This window comes from Petromyzon marinus, chromosome 57 (genome assembly GCF_048934315.1).
Source record: "Petromyzon marinus isolate PM22_M1 ecotype Great Lakes invasive population chromosome 57, UKy_Petmar_22M1.pri1.0, whole genome shotgun sequence".
NCBI classification, from domain to species: Eukaryota; Metazoa; Chordata; class Hyperoartia; order Petromyzontiformes; family Petromyzontidae; genus Petromyzon; species Petromyzon marinus.
The window spans coordinates 6,871,117-6,893,738 of NC_133723.1; the positions used below are offsets into that span (position 1 = coordinate 6,871,117).

At 48.8% G+C, this 22,622-nt stretch overlaps 1 protein-coding gene across 5 annotated transcripts; it reads right to left on the reverse strand.

The window, feature by feature from the left end:
• Positions 1–1,662: 1,662 nt before the first annotated feature.
• Positions 1,663–21,904, reverse strand: LOC116954990 (AN1-type zinc finger protein 6-like). 5 transcript variants are annotated; one of them, XM_032975902.2, is made up of 8 exons: positions 21,563–21,900; positions 16,515–16,556; positions 14,701–14,775; positions 13,306–13,479; positions 11,193–11,574; positions 9,836–9,960; positions 9,157–9,270; positions 1,663–7,903 (listed from the first exon to the last, which is right to left on the reverse strand). In XM_032975902.2, exons 2-8 carry the CDS (start codon positions 16,528–16,530, stop codon positions 7,752–7,754), a joined length of 1,038 nt encoding a protein of 345 aa, XP_032831793.1. In that variant the 5' UTR covers positions 16,531–16,556; positions 21,563–21,900; the 3' UTR covers positions 1,663–7,751. The 5 variants fall into 5 exon arrangements, with proteins under 5 accessions (XP_032831793.1, XP_032831794.1, XP_032831796.1 ...); XM_032975903.2 differs by having other exon boundaries at positions 1,663–7,900; positions 21,563–21,897; XM_032975905.2 differs by lacking the exon at positions 16,515–16,556 and having other exon boundaries at positions 13,306–13,475; positions 21,563–21,903.
• Positions 21,905–22,622: the final 718 nt, after the last annotated feature.

Below are 22,622 nucleotides of genomic sequence, written 5' to 3' on the forward strand. Positions count from 1 at the left end.
TGACCGTTACGGTCCCTTTGTCCTATCCGCATATTACATTGCAAAGTATTATTCAATTGAGGTTACGCGCGCGCGCATAGCAATTATCGGCCCGCGAATGCAATTAGCTTCGTTTCGGGTTTATCGGGGCACGAATAAAAACACCATTTGGGGCAAAATGGAATGTTTCAATGTTCGATGTGTGGCGCTGCTGGCAACGCAGACACCGGCGAGGGTTTTTATATATTTTGTTTTAATGGAAGAGAAACCCAAACCCGGAGAAGTGACCCACAAACACAACCCCTGCACCGAGGAAACAAAGTTCAGCTGTCCCCCCCGAACGGCAAGGTACACACACAGCCAGCGCACGTCACGTGCAGTCTGCGAGGCGGATAGGTCAATCGCGCACACACAGACCCCCTACACAAGGACATCCGAGGTCCAGAGTGGTTTCAGGACGATAAGGATTTTGGGGGTTGGGGGGGGCATTTGTTTAAATGATAAATATACTGGGAGGACTAATTCCGTAGAGGTCACTTGCAAATGAGACTCAATAGTTTATTTTTTGGGCGAGATCGCGTATAAATTATAAATGCGTCGTTAAACCGGCCTCCACCACCCGACACGGACAATTGTTAAGGTGTTCTTTGGGTCTTTTGGTAAAGTCACGCAGATATGTTCAAAGAAGAAAATAACAAGTTTATTTTATTTGAACCGATCTACGTGACTTTAGCGAAAGACTCAAGGCATATTAATTTCTGCAGTCACGAAAGCTTGAAGTCAAAATTGTTAAGGTGGTTTTGTCACGAAAACATAACGTGCCAATTCGTTTCTAGTTCAGCACACACCGGTCGTGTTGGGAGAGTAAAACGTACTCGAGTTGTCACTTAGTGAAACGAAATCAACTCGACACTGCAGGCTCCCCCCCCCCCCCCAACACACACGCCCGTGTCGGTCATGGGGGGGGGGTTGTTTGACCATACTTCACCACGCTGGTCAGTGCGAGTTGGTGAAACAATTTAAAACAAAAATTAAGAGCCTAACAGCTGGTTCGGATAGATCACTCGCCCACTGAAGTTAGCCGTGGCCGGGAATCGAACTCGGATAGACGGGGTTCGTTGGTCCAGTGTGCTAACCTCTGCGCCACCGCTTACGGTAATGTAATGCTTGTTACAAGCGATCTCGCCCAAAAATAAACGATTGCTACAAGCATTGCCGTTGTTTAACAATGCTGACCCCCATCACCCCCTGTGGGGGGGCGGGTAGAAAGTTCGTGGTTGACCAACCGATTTGACATCGTCACATTTGAAAAAGAGGCGAAATAAATCCATGCCTCTTTTTTTGTAAAATCTATTTCCGAGGAGGCTTGACCGCGACACATTGAATCGCCACATTTGGATCAGCTTTTTCTCACATTGGATCATCTTAAGGAGAGTTGCATAACTCCAGCGTCTCCCCCTTCCCCCCCCCGCATATCACCCGTAAAAGATTAACAAACCCCTAATTGGAAAGCGTGAACGATGTGAAATGAAGACGGGGAGGGGGGTGTAGGATAATAAACAAAATGCTCGTCACTTTTGGTTGGTTTCCAAACATGACAGCATGGTTCTGTTAGCTGGATTAAAAACCCAGACACAACACACTCCGCGGCGCGTAATTTAGTAACAATACGAAGCGAAAAACGAATTTTCAAAGCACTTTATTACCGTAAAATTTGTACAATATACTGTCAAGACGATGCCTAAAACAACCAAGCAGATTATCTAGCATAAATAATTTGTTTTATTCATACAAATCTATGAACAAAAAGAAAACAAATGATAAAAGTTCGTAGTTGTCGAAGAGATTAGTTCACCATCTGTCCATAACTAGGGACGAGATCTGAATAGTTTATTGTGACAGACGCAACTTAAAAAAAAAATCAAACTTTATAAAGATTATCCCACGATGAGCTCAACTGATGCTTAAGTTTGATCGAATTTGCAACTTTTAGCCATAAAATGAGGACAGCACGGCCACTTTTTATTCGTTTAAAACTGTTGTCAGTCGAGAGCGAAAGTACAGAGTTGTCAACGCAGGGCAGCAGGGAGAAGCTGCACTGAAGACTCTTAAATGCAGGGTGAAGCAGGTACACGTGGGTTGGCAAAGCCGTTTTTACTGCCAGGAGCTTTAAAAGGCCACGCTTTCATCCTCCCAAGGACAGTGGCTACAATCAGGCTACTGTGCGCACACAAGACAAGACAAAGAACCCCCTTATAGCCTTAACAGACTGTAGGGGCAAGTGCTGTCAGCGAGCACCTATGAAAGCCAGAACGGCACACGAGGGGGTGGGTGGCCAGCACCACGCCCGGCCGCCTTTGTCTCCCCAGTGACGATGTTTACACATCGCACCAGGTACTCATTTCAGGCTGAGTCGACCTAGGGGAGGCTCAGGACCGGTTCAAATAATCGTCACCGATGTTGGCCGTGAGCGAGAATCGAACTCGGGTCGCCGTGTTTGTAGCACAGCGCGCTAACCGCTGCGCCACCGCTCCCCACACTGTGCGCACACACACACATGCTCTCTGTGGCTTGCATGGTTCCGCGAGTATATTTGCGTGTTGTTTCTTCCTCCTCCAGAAGACCACACATGCTGGACATGGTTAAGTGATTGAAAATAGACCTACGGGTCCACCTGAGCGCTGAGATACGAAGAACATTAAAATCAAAATAACTTTCAAGAGAAACACGGAGAATGGGGGGGGGGGTGTACCCCCACCCAGTCCGATGTAATCCATCGCACCTGAATGGGAGTCACGCCCCGTGCAGCTTGGGCAAGAACTGCCGAGTGTCATGTTCTCAAGCTCATGCTACACATCACACACACACACAAAACACGCGCGCGCATTTTCCAACCAGACCTGGCCCAAAACCAAGTCATGCAGTTCCCACACTACAGGCGCACTTTGCCACAACCTTTGCTCCTCTCGCCCCCCCCCACCCCCCACCGGCAGAATCCTCACTCCCTAATTGGCCAAGCGTCAATTAAGGAGCATGCGTTGGGCGACAGTGATGGAGAGCGAAGGGGGTGGTGGAGCCGAGGCAAGGATAAGGCCGAGTGTGGAGAGAGTTTAGCAACCACCCCCTTCCCTATGCTTAGAAATGGTAAGGTACGCCCACAACAACAGATTAATGTTATTACAATACATTAAGAGCGCACCACTACGTGAACTCAGAAGGGGGGGGGGGGTGTTCAGTGTCGCGGATTTACAGATTTACGTTCCCCATCAATCTCACGCGCCTCCCTGAAGCTGGTCGCGTGCCGAAATTCACGGTTCCTTGTCTCCCGTCGCCTCCCACCTCCTTCCACAGCACAGCTTCACTTGCTCACAAAGGGTAAAACGTTCTTAGGATTCTGCAGAAATTCCCAAATGTCGATGAAGGGGGGGAAAAAAAAGACCCGGGTCACGCACAGTTAAATCAAACGTGGCACACTTTAGCCCCAAGTGTGAACAGAGCGCAAGGAGACTTGGGGGACGTTTGGCTTATTCTTATAAATCTTATTAGCACACGGTACATGCAGACACCAATACCCACAATTCTCCACTAAGTGACGGTGGCGTCATCACTGCGCCTGTGGCAGGCCAGGTGCACCGAGGCCACGTGAAGTGTCGAAAGTTCGCCGACACGTGGTCTCGGGAAAGACCCAGGTGTCATGGGTTGGCCGACTGAAATGATCGGTAGATGCACCATCTGTACCCCTTACTGTGCCAACGTGCTGCATTTTAGCTACCCGGCGCGTCGCTCCTCTGCCCTCCGTTGTTGCTGGAGGGCGACTGCCTCCAACTGCCCAGTAGCGTTCTTCACAACTCCTCCATAGAGTCCGATCTTGACAACTGTTACCAGTCGTCGGCAAGTCCACACAGCTCCAAATCCTCCCTTACAGCATCAATCCATCTCTTCTCCAGCCCATGTCGTGCCCGTTTAGCCCCCTCTATGCCGCCAAACAGAAGCGGCTTGGGCATCTGGTGGATGGGCATGCGGGCTACGTGACACAACCAACGCAGCCTTGCTTGCCGGAGGAGCTCACCGATGGGAATGTCCACATTTTTCAAGGATTTGTGAGCTCCTCACATTAAACAAAAGATGGATCGTAGGTATGCCAGCCTGAATGTTTATAGCTGGCATTCCATTAGAGGGGTCCACGTTTCACAAGCATAGAGAAGGGAGCGCATGACTGTGGCCAAGACCCGAAGCTTCATGCGGAGCGACAGACCAGGCAGCTTCCACGCAACACTGCACAGCCGATGAAAAGATGTCGCCCAACGGATTCGGAGTGAGACCTCTGCTGTCAAACCCGGAGCTGGTCATAAGCACCGTCCAGGTATGGGAAACTTCACTCTCCATAACTGCTCCATCCCCAATGGGGAGCTGAAGGGATGGAGTATTTGGTGGCACAAAAATACCCAGGCAGGTGCTTAGTTTTGGTGGGGCTGATGGCAAGACCACACCCACCTTTTAGTGGCACACACCAGGTTCAGCAGCAGCACATCAAACTCCTCCCGAGTGACTGTCTGGACCCATCTTGTGGTCCAGAGTTGTGATGTCATGTAGGGCAGTCTGCACACAGATGTCACCCTCCCTCAGCATTTCGCTTGAGAGATCATCTCTGCCCAGCGCTTTTCCTGGTCTCAGACTTTGGATCGCCCCTCACTTCCACCACAAATGGCACCTAAGCCAACCATTCACAAGGGGTGGCTACTTCTGCCAATGAGGCACTGCCGCAATAGCAGGGTCGTCCCCACCCTGCCCCATGAGGGTGTCTGGGTTGAGGGAATTTCACCCCCAAAGAACTCGCAAAAATGCTCTGCAAACCTGCAGACCTTTTCCTGGGGTTCGGAGGTCGGCTTACTGTTCTTTCCCTTAAGGATGGTGATAGGCGAGGGACTGCAAGTTACTTGATGGAATAGCAATTTGTGATTGCGGGCTATTGAGGCAGATTCCATCTCCTCAGCAAACCGCCCCACCACTCATCTTCGTAGTGCCACACGGCTCTCAGAATCCGAGCGAAGGCTGCGGTAAGACTCATTCTCCGATGTTGGATTTTGTACATGGGAGTGGGTCTGTTTTCTCTCAACCAGCCAGAACATCTCCTTCAGACAGGGTCTCTTCGGAGGTCTGGACCACATACCCAATGCAGCCATTGCAGCTGCACAAGCTGAAGTCCTAAACCGCACCCATTTCCCCTCAGCATCAGTAGGGGGCACGATGCTAACCCCAGCTGCAAGCGATGTTGAAATTCCTGCTTGCAACTGTCCTCAGCTAGTAGAGACCAGGCTACAAGGTTTTGAACTGGGTCCTCATTAGACACCCACCGCCAGAATAGAAGAATGGTAGGCACATCTTACAGAGGACAAATCGATGGTCAGTGGGCATATCATCTCTACGGTAGGTCCTGGTGTCAAGGACATGGGCCCGCATCTGCTGGTCCATAATCATATAGTCCAGCGGATGTTCTTGCTTGGACCCGGCCTGCATCTATGATGTGGTGTGGATGCGCAGATGGCGGAACAGCATGTTTGTAATTACAAGCCCATGGGCTGCAAAGAAGTCAAGCAGCCTCCTTCCATTATTATGAGCCGATCTGACCCATGCCTTCCGATCCCTCCAACGCAGGTGTCTGCGTCATGACCCACTCGGGCATTCGAGTCAACGACCAGGATGACTCGATCCTAAGGGGCCATTTATACTAGCACCTGGGACACACACACACAAACACGAGTCAGCCCCGCCGAGCCGAGCAGACCAACGGGGGTAGGTTCTGTTTGAGTGCAAACAGAACCTACCCCCCGGTACAGCATATGGGTGGGCGGTTGATTCCATAACCATGGTTTGCACCCCTTTGCCAATCCAAAATGTTATCGGAAAATAAAGACGTTGTACGTGACCCTCGGCAGCCAATCACAAAAAGCCATCCTCCTCCTTGGAGAACCATAGGAAACGGGCTGTGGGGGGGGGGGGATGGTGCGGCAAGGGAGCTCCGTGTGGCCAAAACGGCCTCGTGGGTTTGACGGCCACTCCTCCACCGCCCCCCCCTCCCGGGGAAAAGATGGTGTGCGATGGACCCATCTCAGACACGTTCTGGGGCCTCCCCTTAGCAGACAAACTCAAAAACGACATTTTTTTTTAGATAGACGAGAGCACAGCGGGTATACTATTAACATATATAACGTACACTGAATTTCCATTTCTCAAGCAAATTTAAAACAAACGAAAATCACTCAACCAATGAAATGGGGGTGGGGGTGGGGGGGAAAAACACACAAAATCCATGCGAGCCTCGCTCCGGTTGGAAGGAGACACCATTAGGCCGTTGTGCCGACGTCCAAACCTATGGAGGATCGCCGTCGACTCTCACACAACCGTGGATCGTCTCGTGGAGCAGAGTCCAGCAGATTTGCTAAACTTGAAGCCATTATAACCAATATTCATGATATAGTTTATCTTATTTGTTTGTCACTTGCTGTAATTAACTTGTACTCTTCACTGCTATCATTACCGCCGTCTGCCTAAAATGTACAAGTCTGTCGCATGCAGGAACAACTGGAAGAGTTAGGCATGGGACGGAGCCCAACCTTGCTCATCACTCGATTATCATAGTTACTTTTGTATTAACGAGCTAATGCATTATCGCGACGAGACGCGGCTGCTGGTGAAACTGCCTAATGCTAGAACCCCGCTGCTTGGCCAAACACAAGCCCTTTGCCCTCCGCTCAACCCAGCGCAAGGGAAAACTCTGACAAATGTATCACCGTTCCATCTTCCAGCGGGGGGGGGGGGGGGGGGGTCTGTTGTAACGGGGCATTATTCCGCGCAACGTGCTAAATAAGATGTGCGAGCAAGTCCTTTATTTCTCACAGCACCGCAACCGACGTACAAACCTCACGCGCCACAAGCCCCTGCTTGCCGTCCGAGCTAAAAACGTTCCCTTGCCACCAGCCACGCGATGTTTCCAACTGCGGGAGTTGCACAAATCGATGGACGCTGGCGTGAAAGCTGGCCGGTGATAGTGCTCCACGTGATGATGGCGCCTCCCCGTTCCTGGGCTCCCCCCCCCGCCCCCACCCTGCAGTTCGCAAGGCGGCCCCCCCCGCTTCTTCCCCTTTTAATAGTCAAGTTTTCGGTCGTCGCTGTGCACGGGAAAACGGCCCCGCAAGGAGTCGCGCAGTCGGAAAATCTCCAGGGCCCTTCCCGTCACGGCGCGGGCGGCCGGGCGCGTACACAAGCGTGTTCCGGCGACGTAAAACAGAAACAAACCTACCGTTTTCACTTAAATTTGTTTAAAACTGATGGTACTTGATTCAAAATAAACCAACAGGAAAAAAAAAAGAATAAAAGTTGAGGGGGGGGGGGTGGTGAAGAAAGTAATAGTTGGGAACAAGCCAAACATCCTCGACGCTTTATTATCTTCAACGGATTCCAGTGCGAGCATGCCTGGGCACCTTGTAATGCATGCCGGTCAAAAAAAACAAAAATTAAAATAAACCAAAACGTGTCCCCAGCGCAAGGAGGTGAAGACTGGCTGAAATGGCACTCATCTTCCACCACCCCTCCTCCCTCCCCCCCCCAACACACACCAACTCCCTCCCACCACCCCATAACGAGTGATTGGTGGAGGCGGCTCAGAAGGGAGGAGGTCGCGACTCGTCCTCCTGGCCCCCGGGTGCACGTGCGATTGTTCCCTTGGCGTGTGTCCCACCCCCCCCCAACCCGATGGCATCGCCGCCACCGTTTCAAATCTTCTGGATCTTCTCGCTCACTACGATGGGGTTCTCCTTGCGGATTTTCTCGGCCGCCTCCGACTTGTAGTCGTACGAACACTCGTGTTTGTCCGAGTAGCGGTGCAGGCCGCAGAACAGGTTTCCGCAGCGACACTCAAATCCTGCTGGGCGGGCGGGTGAGCAAGTAAGCAAGTTGGCGAGCGAGTGAAAGAGCGCGGGGCAAGCGGGCGGGTGGACGGGCAAGCGAGCGAGCGGGCGGGCGAGAGGGCAGGTGGGTGGGTGAGCGGGTAATGTGGGCGCAAGAGAGTGAGCAAGAGGGCAGGTGCGGGAATGTGCACGGATGCAAAAGTGTAAATAAGAACCGTAATGCCCAACCAGTGATACAGCAACCACAATCGCCATCACTCACCATGACCACCACCACCATTATTACCACCACCAAATGACATCAATCACCACCGCCATCACTACCACCATTCCTGCAATTGCCACCAATGGCACTGGCTAGAGAACCATAACCACCACCACCGCCGCCGCCATGCATGAAATTGATAAGTTTGAGCCCTGTGTTCGCAGTGGAATAAATTCACGAAAATAAAACTGAACAAAAAAAAATCCAATTCCTCTCATTATTTTTGACGCAATTAATACGATATAAAATTTGTGCATGATTTGACTGTATTAATCTGGAGGGTCTGAATTTTACAATTCAACCGTGCATTAAATACACGCGAACACAGACACTGAGAGCGACATACACACACACATATACCACTTGCGTAAAGCTAAATATACCGATGAAACAGGTGTTGTGAGCAAGCACTTTTTAAGAATGGCACAGAGCACTATGTGGTGGTGGTGGTAGTGTGGTCAGCACTCATTTAGTAAGGCTCAAACTAGTAGTGACCAACAACAGGTTGAGATTCCTCATTCTACCTGTGTTACCCTTCATCAGGAATCGAACCCAAGTCACCGACATCCCCGAGTGCAGTCAGTGAACCACAGTGTCACTGTTCTCACACACACACAGTCAGATCCCCTGTATAGACTGTTGGGGCAAGTCCTATTTGCAAGCACTTAAGGCAGGCATGGTGCACAAGGGGGTGGGGTGGGGGGGGGTGTGGTGAGCACTGCGCAAAAAACTAATTTCAGGCCGAATCGATATAAGCGAGGCTCAGGACCAATCCAGATATTCGTCGCCGATATTGGCCGTGGCAGTAAATGAAACGCAGGTTTGGAAGGCGTAGCGGTGGCGTAGTGGTTAGCGCTACCACCTGCGTATGTCGAACCCGGCGACATAAACAGGCAGACACGCACACAAAGACACGAAGAGGACACGTACTTACAAAAAGAATAAACACAAACAATGCCAAAGACAAAACACGGGGCCCTTCGTGCAGGGAGGGCGGCGACATACCGGTGAGGCCGACCTTCTTCCTGCAGGTGTGGCAGCGGTTCTTCTTCTGCTGCCGGGGCTTGTCGGCGCTGTCTGGCGAACCCTCGGCGCCGTCCAGATCCCCGAGGGTGCACGCTGTGGGTGTGCGGCGAGGTGTGCACCACGAGAGGGTGAGCGACGTCTACAGACCGCCATTGACCGTCACCTCGGCCTCTCGTGAACACTCAAGTTTCGTCACCACCCGTTTTTCTCCAATGGTCATTGCGGCGGTGGTGGGCAATCACAAACCGCATCAAGGACTTCCCACGGACGACGTGGATCGTACCCAATGCACGAGTGGCGACGATTGCAATACGATCCACACTGCAACTGTGAACGGTGTCACGCAACCGTGCCAATTCCACCTCCAATTAGCACGGTTGGCGAACGAACGTTGCAATAGAAGTTCAAGATACATACATACAACGGAAGATACCGTGAATCATCGCCCCTGATATTCACTTTCCCAGCGGGACGACAAAGGTTAATTCCGCATTTGACGATGCCCTCGGCCGGATATCTAAACTCGATCTACCCTGGTAAATACTTCTATTTCCACATGACAAAAGGTTAAACTTCTGCCGTGGAAAACCTTCCAAAGCGGCAGCAAAGCTGTCGTGGAGACGTGTGATCGTGTGCGCGTGCGGCCGAGCGAGCATACCGCTGAGGTCGGCGGAGGTGGCGGCGGCCACAGGTTGGTCGGTGGTGACCACGTCCTCGCCGTCGGCCACCAGGGTCATGGCCGTCATGCGGGAACTGACAGGTGAGGGCTGGCTTGTGATGGGGCTGCAAGCGCAGCAGAGGGCATCCACGCAACGTCACTCACCCACCCTTTCAGTCACTTGCCCACCCACGCATCAACTCACCTACCTGCCCGCTCACCAAGTCAGCCACTCACTTACTCAACGAGTCGACCACTCACCCACCTCACACACTTTTTCGTTGAGTCACCCACCCACTTAATTACTGACCCGCCCATACACCCTTTCACCATCACCTACTCAAATCACCCGAAACGAAAATGTTTGAAGTGTGCGCACTTTGTTTACCGGCGACGGGAGAGCGAGGTGGGGGGTTGGGGGCGAGGCTATGGCGTTACCGTAGTGCTGCTATTGTCTGCGCAGTGCGCAATCTACCAGTGCTAAAACTGTACTTACTTATCTACCAGTTGTGTTACTTATTTATTGCATATTTTAATTGTTACTTATTTACTGTTTTAAGTTCACTCGTTTCCAGTTTGTTTGTTTTCTTTGTGCACGTTATGACTTTAATGTTAACGATTGATAGTGGAATGTATTACAAATGTAAACTTCGTATTAATGATGGAATTAAGCTGCGGTAACGACGTTAGAGATATGAATGCATGCGGGGTATATGGAGGTGCGGGCTATCTGAAATTTGTTTTACACAAAACGCTATTTTTGCAGAGTATATGCATCTGCAGGCTATATGCGGGAAAATACGGTAATCTAGTACTGGCAAAAAAAGGTCCCATTTTGCTCACCAAGCTATAAATGCTCTGAAAGTCCATTGCCTCTGTACTGTTCGCCTTTTGGCATTCTCTGGTCTGACACTGGTGAGACTAGGCCCGAAAGAGAGCGGATCAGTTTCAAATACAATGCCATTTATTATCAGAGCATATTTGTTTGCATGTTCATCACAAGTAGCGTGTGTGGTTAATGATGGACACGATTCCTTGCAAAATGTTTCTATTTGGTGTTTGAACATCTTAACACCTGCTGGATTGCCGGAAAGGGTAAAACCTATTAAAAAAATTTAAAAAAAATATTAATCTACTCACCCACCAGCGCTCAACTACACAATCACCGACTCGCCCACCAAATCACCATCTCACTATTACTTGCGCAATCTCTCTCTCTCAATTACCCCCTCAACTATTTACGCAGTGCCCATCCCATTCGCCCCTCCCCTATCCACACCACTCAACGTCACCACCCCTCTGCCCACTTTGCCCCCTCGTCGCCCAACCTACTTTGCCGCCAACTGCCCGTGCCCACCTGCTGGGAGACCCAAAGACCCCGGGTGAGGGAGCCTCCGCCTGCGAGGGCTCCTGTTGTGGCGTCGACATCACCGCGGGGCTACCTTCCCCCCGCGCCGCCGTCGCCATCATGTTTGCCGTTGCCATGGCGGTGCCAGTCATCACCGCGGAAGAGGCGGCAGTGGCGGCGGCGGCAACAGCAGCAGCAGCAGATGACAATGACGTTGAAGATGGCGATGGTGATGGAGCTGGCAACGGAGAGGCACTGCCACTCGTCGCTGGAGCGACCGATGAAGGTGACGACACCGCAGCTGCCACGGCAACGGTTGCCGTCGACGACGCGAGGCTGTCGGCCGCTGCTTGAGCGACCGCGACGGCACCGCTGTTCCCGGGACTTGTGGCTTCAAGGGGGTGCGAGACCACATTCGACAGAAAAAAGCGATGGGAACGCAAAGTTAGAGATTGTAAGTAATGGAACAAAAGAGATGGAGCGCCAGTGACTGAACGCAAGAGCTAATGTAAAGTGACAGAATGCAAACAGTAGAACAGTGACAGGAACTCAAGAGACTTTATAAACTTGCAGCATTTCAGGGGTGCGATTCGATCATTCGGAAGAGAATGCTCGTCTCGTTTGTATAGTATTGTTCTCTTCATTAGGATGAACATTAACAAGTCACCTGTACACACTTTGAATAAATAAGATTATACAAACTTTTGCAAATGCGCTTTGATGCGTGTATCATGAACCTGAATAAACCTTCATTGACCATTAAAGCACTGCTACACACCTAGCCAACAGAATGTAATGATTCAGGCCTGCCTTAAAGTCATTACGATCAGTAGTTATGATTTGGTTTTGGAAACTACCCATTCTTGCACAGTGGTGCAAATTTGCAAAACCTAGGAGGTACGATTGAGTAGAAATGTAATCTATAGACTCGACAGGACAGTGGTGCGATTATGGAACGTAGGGTGGTGCGATCTACAGTGTTGAAAGTATACAATGTACACCTAGCAAAGGGGTCGACAACCAAAATAATTTGATTTCCAAAAAATAAACTCAATATTCCAAGAGGCGCCAACAACGAGCATGAATAACGTCACAAAGCGGTCCATAATAAATAAGTAAAATTAAAAAAAACTTTTTTCTAAAACACGCTTTAATGAAATGTACCGTACTAGTATTGGAAGAACCCCACGACTCCAGGAAGTGGCCCCGAAGCTTGCCACAACTTAAGGGGCCGTGGTGATTTACAGCCGTCAGTTGACCGCGGACAATTAGACCCAAGCCGAAACATAAAAAAAATGTTTTAAAATATATATTCTTCATATTTAATGATAGAATATAGTATTGTCATCAGTATGACATAAGTATACCAAGTTTGCAGTCGATACCACATTGGCAAGTGGGTTAAAATTGAGTTACAAGATTTGAGGATACAACGACGGACAGAGCGAGTTAAATAAGAGCGTGTAAAAAGAGAGCCGCAGGTCGCCGACCTCTGACCTAGCATGAACACGAGGTGGACGAGACGCGTCGCGATAAAAGCAGGGTCAGACGCGGCGAGTGCAAACCGACGGGGGAGCCGAAAAATTAGCAACAGAAAAAAAATAAAACGAGTTGTGTCTCCAATTGTGCATTCTGCGCGACTGGTCCCCCGCGGCACGGAGCTGCCTCACTCGATGGCGCTCGACTCGTACCGACGCGAGAGGCTTTCAAGAGGTCACTGAAGATGCACTCGTGCGCCACATCTCTTCTGTAGCATTGCACAGCGCCCTAAAAGGATGTAGTTATCGCGGTATGGCGTGACAGAAGCCGTCCAAACTCATCATCATCGTGCGAATATTCAGTCGTGTGAAGTGACAGTGGTGTGAATATATAATACACAGGGGGTGTGAATCTACAGCGGTGTAATTATAGAATGCGTGGCGGTGCGCGAATCTTCAGCAGTGAACATTTACAAAAAGACTTCATAATTCTGCGATAACCCATGCGAGTGAGAGTTCGAACAAAAAATAAAAATGCTGCGTACAGTCCGTCTCCCGTCCCGTGAACGCAAGCGGCGATTCGTCGCGTCGCTCGAGCTCAAGCCTCCCGAGCGCGGGTCGCCGACGAGGCCGCCGCACTTTACCTGTGGGGCTGAGTCTGCCGCCAGCGTTCTGCCTCTGCAGGTGCTCCTTGTAGCACACGGAGCACATGCCGTTGGTGCGTGGGTTCCCGTAGAAACCGCAGCCCATGGTGCACAGCATGGGGCCCTGCGAGCGGTTCGCTTCTTGCGCCATCGCTCGCCTCGCCGCCCTGCTGCCTGCCGAGAAGAGCGCAGTGTGCCAGGTTCGGATTTAAAACTCATTTATTTAGAACGGTTTTTTTTAACGCGCTTAAGATTGTTGCCCTTTCCCCCCCACGCACCTTACGGAGCACGGTTGGCTATGTAAAGGTATGAATAAAGTTCAACATGCATCCATACTAAATTTAGATTTAAAGCTTTCGTGACTGCAGCGATTCATATTCTTGGTTCTTTCGGTAAAGTCACGTTGAAGGGAAACAATAAAATATATAAAACAATAAAATTCTCACGACGTTTCGACTGCAACACAAGCAGTCATCATCAGGTGTGAAAACCAACGGCAAGAAACATTTGCAAGAAGTGGCGGTTTGTATTTTTTTTAAACGTTAGCACCACGGATAGCGATTTGACAGTTTGTTTAGATGGACGAGTCCATCTATGTTCGGAAAAGGAGGGGGGGGAGACGAAAAATTAATGAATGCTGTCTGAAAGCCACCGTAAGCGTGAACAATCAATTAAGACCCAAAATGGTTGATCAAATCCTTCCAATGATTGCTAAGCCAGAATCCATCTTCTCGGTTGAAATTGTCTCTGTTTGTATATGTGGATAGCCTCATGAACGAATCTCTCATGGTAACCAGATGGCTTGCAAAGAACCTCTGTCTTGGAGATTGACATTGACGTCTCCAAGACAGAGGTTATTTGCAAGCCATCTGGCTACCATGAGAGATTCGTTCATGAGGCTATCCACATATACAAACAGAGACAATTTCAACCGAGAAGATGGATTCTGGCTTAGCAATCATTAGAAGGATTTGATAAACCATTTCGGGTCTTAATTGATTGTTCACGCTTACGGTGGCTTTCAGACAGCACACATTAATTTTTCGTCTTCCCCCTCCTTTTCCGAACATAGATGGACTCGTCTATCTAAACAAACTGTCAAATCGCTATCCGTGGTGCTAACGTTTAAAAAAAATACAAACCGCCACTTCTTTCAAATGTTTCTTGCCGTTGGTTTTCACACCTGATGATGACTGCTTGTGTTGCAGTCGAAACGTCGTGAGAATTTTATTGCTTTATATATTTTTTATTGTTTCCCTTCAACGTGACTTTACCGAAAGAACCAAGAATATGCATCCATACTATCGCAGAACGGAATTATCCATTGTCACGTCGACTAAATCGCATTACGCATCAGCGTATCAATTGTGGTAGAGTATGGACGTTATTCCTTACCGCCGCTTTTGTGTCTCGGCGGCTTCGTGTGGACACGCCCGCCCTGATCACTGTAGAGGCACAGACTGGAGCTGCCTAAGGGCGACAATAAACCAACTGAATGGTGAAGAAGTCGCACAAGACTGAAAAGCATGTGCAGGCTGCATCATTACCCCTTATTTCCAGCTTGCACTAGATTTTTTTTCTCACCGAGTTTCACAAATGTCACTCGAATTGCGCAAGATGTAGCACACACACACACGCACACAAAACTACGAATTTGGCTAAATTTCAGCTTTTGATAATTAAAAATACTGGTTTGAGTTTCATAAAATTAACATTTCTCAATAGCAGTGTGAAAGTGCTGCCCCCTAGTGTGCAACAATGGTCACTTGAAGGAATTTTAGAAGTAGTTCCGTGATAGCCACTTTGTTGAACATTTTTTTTTTGCACCGTACAAAGCTAACCACGCTACTCAAAAGGTTCTCCAACAAGGGTGGCACTGCACCACGAGAGTTCCGAATTGATTAGTCTCGTGACATGACATCAAGAGCACAACCGGGATAAAAACTGGGGAAATATCCAAAAGAAAAAAACTGCTTTACATTTCATGACTTAAAACAAGTTTTTCATTACTAGAGGAAGCAGGTGGGGGGGGGGGGAATTTGTATTCCTGCCACAGTTTTCCAGGCCAACGTGCAAATGAGTTGCAGCACTCCTGTGTGCCTCACTTTCTACAAGAGGTCATCACGCACTTGGCTCCTCCAAGAATAGTTGGACTAAACCCACCCCACCCCACTTCCCATCGCTCGAGCAATAACGACCCACGTCATCTCATCGTCATTGCCAAACGCAGCTTGGGTACCGAGGATTCACCTCCGACGTTGCGCTTAAAGGGCGCTGTAATATTTCTTTAAAGCCTCTACAAGAAATCAGCTTAGGTCTTGACATTGCCGGCAGTTAAGCGTGAAAACCAACGTAGGTTTTTGCAGGCACCTATGAAGGCCAGCACAGCAAACGGATTCGCACGTGGGTCAGTCACCAGGTTCACAGCAGTGCACAAATACTACGGGCTCCACAGACCACAAATTTTAACAGACTATAGGGGCAAGTGCAACTAGCGAGAACCTATTAAGGACCGGCACAGCACACAAGGGGGTGGGTGGCTAGCAGAGCCCGGGTGCCTTTGCCTTCCTGGCACTGATGTTTACTACACACCACACCAGCTAGTGATTTGAGGCCGAGTCGACCTAGGGGAGGCCCAGGACTGGTTTAGATAATCGTCACTGGTGTGGGCAGTGAGCGGGGAATCGAAACTCAGGGTCACCGGGTTAGTAACGCGGCGCGCTAACCGCTTCCCACAGACCACCACACACACATCATTTACACACTGGAATGTCCTGTGTTAGAAACAGGGAGTTTTTTGGTGGCATTTAACTTTAGCTACACTACTTTCAGGAGGTTGATAATGACTCACCTGGGGAAGGTATGTGTGCATCAGTTGCTATTCAGCGTCAATACACATCGCATGCAAGCACACACACGCCTGCTCAACAGGTAACTGAAATTGACTCCGATTGTAGGTTCACTTAAAACACAAACAAATACATGAGTTATGCATCACCGAGAGGAATATATTGTATGGCATCAACGAAGCAATTCCACCAGAATGCGATTATTTAATCGGTGATCTCCTGTAGCCTGGAAGGGCTGTTGGGATGGCTGCCGTTAGTGAGCACCTTTAAAAGGTCTTCACGAGCGTGCGACTGGCGAGTTTGTCGCTTATTGCAGAGGTTCACGGCCGCACTGGCTAATTAATGCCGATGTGTACGTACCAAAGATATGCAGCATACCACTTCACAGTGGACGCTAAGGATCTGTAACATTAAAAAAAAGAGTTAGGCCACATGTGGAGTCATGGTCCAAAATTTTCAAAAATAAAAACTCAAATTATCTGATTGAGTGAAATCAGAAAGAAATATTTCTTACCCCCCCCCACCCACCTGTGAAATTAGTGCGGACTACAATCGTCAGGGAAACATCGCACCTCCGCCGATGGCCTCGCGCTAACGGAACGGCACATATCAAGTGCCAACGACCGGATAAATGTTTTGGAGGTAGCGACTCGCAAGGTTTCCATTCGAGGCTTTCGTTCACCAGTGTGTCGTGGATCAGTTTGAATTATTTCAAGTTTTGCAGCCAGTTACAAGAAAAAATGTACAGACGGACGTCGTGGCCCAAAGCCAATCCCGTATTCACCAACTCGCGATAAGTAATACACGACATCAGCCACAGCAAATGACACCGGAGTGGGAGCTGAGATTCAAGTGTAAAACTTAAAAAAGGGGAAAGTTTATATTTAATCTGACATCAGCTAAACAATCGCGTAAAGTGATACCTCCCCATCTGCACATTCATTTACAACTTGTATTCAAATAACCTTGAGTTTGGCTATGGTGTGAAAAAAAACGTTACTTTGTGCTGTACAGCGTTTTCATCACGAGCGTCCCAAACAAGACAGCACAGCTATCCCCGAATGCTGCGACAGGGCCATGGCTTTGAGGCCAAAATATTGACCACGTTCAATTGGAATTCTGCACGTGCTTTTTTGTGTTCTTTGGTCAATTATTATCTTGTTCAAATGGAAACCAGGAGTGACACACGGCAATGGCACCCAGTGGGTTGAGGACTCACGATACAATTTCTAACATTTTGCTTCTGTGCAACTACATCTCAAGACGCCATGAAAAACAGTGGGGTGTCCATCACCCTTGCCAGGTTTCCTAGTCACCCATTCATTCTGTATAATAGTGATTTGGAAAAAAAACCCCAAAAGGATTGATAAACATTTACGCGTTTCAAAATGTCAATATGCTCACAAACAAATTCAAAATGCATAGATTGATCCTTTCGGTTTAGGATTTCATCTCATAAAAAAAGACAGCCAGAATCAAGACGTTATTGTAAGCGCAATGTGAGAATCACAGCAACGCAAAGAGATAAAGGTGTAGTCCTGCAATTTTTTGCTCATTTCACTGCTGGCAGAAGGGCCTCTGCCGTTTAGAATAATAGAGCACCTCTGCGCTGGCTATGTTTGGCCTTCTCTTCCACACGGGCCAAATGTCTTGGAAGGGGTGGGAATACCGACAACTTTACCCCACCACACTTGACCTGCCGATCGAACGATTGCGGCGTTCCTATTTATGTGGGGGATTTAAAAAAAAAAACGTGCCTATCGCTTCAATGAGAGTGCCGAAATCAAACCGGTGGCATCCAAAGTGCCAACCATTACACCACGGCGGAATCCCTCGAACCCCAAGTTAGTGGCCGTTAAAGAGAAAATATTCTGACAAATGACTCCAATTAAATAAAAAGAGAAAATAGCATTTAAAAAAAAACACGTTTAGATATGTCTCCTACCTGCCCGTGGCAGTTGTTCCAAGGACCCGGTTCGGAGTTCAACCCTCATGCTAACCCTGCCTGAGGTGACTGGAAAACTCAGAAGGGTGGAAGAGAGGACACTGATATCGAGTTCTGGTGGCCATGTCGCCTGGCTCAGTAAGCCCACGCTCCTGATGACAGGCAAAAAGTGTTTCCACCAGTCCCCCTCACTATTAATAGAAACCACGCATTCATTACAGCAAAAGGTGACTCAACTCGCAGGTCAGCCACTGGGAACCAAAAAAAAAATTCCGCTCTCCCACACCAAAAGTTCTTAAAATAAAAACAAACGCACCCTCAATGTGGGCGTCTTTGTGGCTTCATTGAGATAAATGCATTCTTACGTGTTCGAAAAATCATCCATCACCATCATCAACAAGTCAATCCACAGCTGGATGAAGAGCTCCCGAAGACACCACCACCTCCCATGACCGTAATGTAAAAATGCACCCAGCACCTGTATACACCATCTCTTCGGTAGACGTACTCTCATGCATTCCAATCCCTGGCTGTCAACCCCATTATTTATTCTTGACTAATATAAATGATTTATAGCCCCGTGTTCATCCATTTCTGAAAGCATCTACATGCGGTGTCAGTCATGGGTGCTTTTTTTAATTTACCACAGTTCACGAACACTGGTGAGCATGGGTTGAAGGGGGGCGCTCAGGACGGGTTCATATATCACTCGCCACCGATTTTAGTCGTGGCCGAGAATCGCAGTGTGTTACTCACTGCCCTGCCACTCCACCCCATTGTTTTCTATGGGTTATAAAAATGTCAATAAATGTTGTTTTTAAAAACGAAGCTCGAAGCGTTCATTTGTAAATGTTCCAGTTTTCTCAGGGCCACAATGTGCAAAGTTCCATCTCCAAATACAACCTCTATAAGAGGCGCGAGAGATATGCTCTGCCATTTCGCTCTGCTCTGAAGGAGGGCCACTGCCTGGAACGTCAATCTTTAATTTAATTAACTGTTATGACGAGTTCGTCTGCCCCTTACATTAGTCACCCGTCGCCAATTGTGGAAATTCCACACTTCTGTGGCAGGGGATGGTCTTCTCCACACACAGCTATTTTTTCCTTCTTGACGTAAAGTCCGGTCCATTAGGCAATAACTGTACTCGTTCAATTCTGGTGACTCAAGGGTAGATGCGTGTCAACAGCCATGCTTCTATACACTGCTCAATGCAGGCCTCCCCAACACAGCGCCATTCCTTGTGGTCTTGCGATGCCAAATCCACGTCACTCCTGCAAACAAGCTGATCTTGCTGTTCGCATCTCAGAGTGCACGCACAGACCCTTGGGCGTTTCCATGCTTTGGCTGCTATTTCGTCACCCGTCTCAGCCCACCGGCTATGAACTTTATCCCACCCCCCCCCCCCCCCCAGCAAATTTCTCACGCTCAAGCCTACTCATTGTGTTACTCTTTTTTGTCTATTTAACTGACAGCATTCCCCTGAAAAATGCTCTTAAAGCGTAGTTATCAGTTTGTCCGACTGTGTCATCATCTACATTTCTGATCCCTTTAAGAGCAAGCAATGTACAGCAGCAATTGAGATGCATCTTTTTGGAGGTACATTGGCGTGTTGTTTTTTTATTGTCAAATTATTTTTTTTATTAAATTACCGTGACCTGCTCTTGCCAACATCTTTATTTAACAATAACCATGCGGTTTGATTTTTAATCAGTCCTACGTGTTTACAGACACACTGCCCTGCTTTTCGGTCGTGGAATACACAACAGGTGATGAGAATGATGTCAGTGACGATAATAACTACGGGAATGATTTGCAAGAAACAATTGAATGTAACAAAGGCTCCAAAGTTTGGCTCAAGATAAGTGTAACTGACAATGGGAAATACAACTCAATGGGCTATCACCTGGTTCAAAGGTCACCGATGGCCAATAATAATCATGGCACTTATAAGTTTTAAGTACACAAGGCTGCGGAAGCTGCAACGAACTGTAAATGTGTACCCTTCCTATAATATGCACTCCCATCGTGTTTTTGTATTGGTTGTTGTAACGTTCTGACCAACCACGACGACTGGACATCTGTGAAAAAGAGCTTGATAGCTCATCGGATTCCTCCAGTATAAACATTTCTGATTCTAACTGCACATTGTTTTGACAGTTGGCCAATCAAACCATTTAAGCGAAAGATTACTCCGCCAATTAGTCGCATTACTCGTCTAAATCGGGTTAAAAAAAACATTGTGCCTCTACATGAGACGTTGGACGGGAGGTGATTGGGTAGAGGCCACGGCTTTTGTCAACGAGGAGTTGGTTTCCAGCCTTCTTTGGAAGCATGGTATGGGGGGGGGGGGCAAAAATCTTCAAAAAGAGGGCTCGGAAATAATCCACGACACAAAAACACGGCAGGCGATTTTTCCCACGCAATAGGCGAATTAACCCAGTTACAAACACCAGACATTACTGTACACGCGAACGCGACCTTTATAAATATGGCGAGAACACAAGGGAGATTTAAAAAACGACTACAGGTACAGTATTTCGGGATGTACAACCTGGACAATGATTCGCTTTTTTTAAAGTTGTTGTCAGCTGCTCAATGGCCCCGAAACAAGGTCGCGTAAACAATACAAGGGGCCTCGATGTCAATCCACCGAAGGATCATTTGGCCATACTTCACCGCGCTGGTCAGCGCGCGAGTTGGTGAAGTTGATGATGTACGGAATACCAAGCATGTTTGATACATAAAAGGGAACTCAACAAATATGTAAACGACAAACAAACGTTGACAAACCACCAAACACCCCGCGACCGGCACGGCATGGGGAGAGTACCCTAACCCAGCTGTGGATTGACAACGGACTGAGCAAATACAAACATAATCCACAAACGCAATGTTTATTACCCATTAACGTATCCTGTTTATCCGTTTAAGCATTTACCTGTAGTAGCGTGCGCTTATGTATCAGATTAAAGTGTTGTCAATATCTGTTCACTCGGCAGTGGACTGATCACTGCTGATGACGACTATCCGTTTACCTGCATCGTTGTTTACGTACGATATGCTTGTTGTAGTTTTACAACCTGTTAATAATTAAAAATGTTCACAAATAAACAAGAGCATTAAGTAGCAGGCCCCTCGGGGTATCGCTCAGACCCCGTTGCTCGGATAGTTTGCCTACCGGCGCAAGAAGCGATCCGACCCGGCAGGGCCGCCCAACCTACACCGGCGAAGGCCTCAAACAACGAATTCACAAATTAATCGACATCGAGACAACTCGGCGTTACGTAAAAAAAATAAACACGACACGCGAGGAAGTTGAAGGCAACGAACATTTCTTTTCTTTATTAGAGTTCGCTTTATATTCGAGGAATTACGCGTTACTTGCCACCAGGCTCTTTATGAATACCGTATCATCGTAAGCCTCTGTTACAGCTATAGCGCGGTCATTTTACACCGAAATTACCTTCAAACGCGACGCTCCGGCGGTGTCCGAGTCTTCTTACGTCCCCCTACTTGAGCGCGAATGGCATTGGTGGCGACGCTTCAACTAAATTCGCCTTAAATTCGCGATTCCCGTGCGCGCGGGGGCCCCAGGCCTCAGGGCCCTACTTTCCCCGCTCGCCTTATCACCGCGAGCCGCGGCGGTGATGCGGCCGCGACTGGCGGCGGGGAGGGGGGGCGGACGGGCGGGCGGAGCACGGCGGAGGGAAAACGTGACGACGCGGCGGAAATGCCGCGTAGATTTCCCAGAGCGGATAAACCGAGCGGCCGAGCGATTCGGCCCGAGGCTGCCCCACCCCCCCCCTTCCTCCCGCCCATACGTTGTACGATTTTAAACCGGGCCTCGACTGGGCGGCGAGGTCACCGCGAGCGGCGGTTGACGCGACCCGATTGGCTGACGGAAATTACCGAGCGCGGTTCATCCCCCCCCCCCAAAACCACTCCCCCCTCTCTCGCGCTAATGCCGAGAATTAATGAGGGCAGGCGGCGAGGTGAACGCGGGGCTGTGGGGGTGGGTCGTGACGTCACGTGCACGTGCCGTCTTGCATTTGCGCGGGAAAAAACGGGGGGGGGTCTGGAATACAATACTCGTCTGACGCGATTTAACCCAATAATTATTACCAATGCCCACGTAATTTAACCCAATAATTGCCAATGCCGACGTGATTTAACCCAATAATTACCAATGCCGACGAGCTTTTTTTTTTACCCCGATAATTTACCGGTGACGTCATTTTCACCCCGATAATTACCTCAAATCCACAATAATAACTTGCGCCCTTGCCACTTAACATTGTAATACAATGCACACTGCCGTCGTGATTTAATCCGATAATCACCACAAAGCCCACAATACCACGCCTTTGTTCATCAAACTCGTCACAGGTGTATACAGCTGGCCTATCCGATTTAAGTCGTGTGTAATCGATTCCACCACCGTTAAATCGGTGCGATCGATTAATCAAATGACGATATTTTGGACGGGGGAACGGGGTCTACCCTGGTTTTTTTTCTCCACACGA

What these genes read in the sequence shown, in the direction of transcription:
- LOC116954990 (XM_032975902.2), bottom strand. An exon ending in GCCGAGACACAAAAGCGGCG is followed by an intron (nt 13,480 to 14,700) that starts GTAAGGAATAAC and finishes TCTTCTCGGCAG; the next exon opens with GCAGCAGGGCGGCGAGGCGA. An exon ending in GTCTTTGGGTCTCCCAGCAG is followed by an intron (nt 9,961 to 11,192) that starts GTGGGCACGGGC and finishes CTGCGCTTGCAG; the next exon opens with CCCCATCACAAGCCAGCCCT.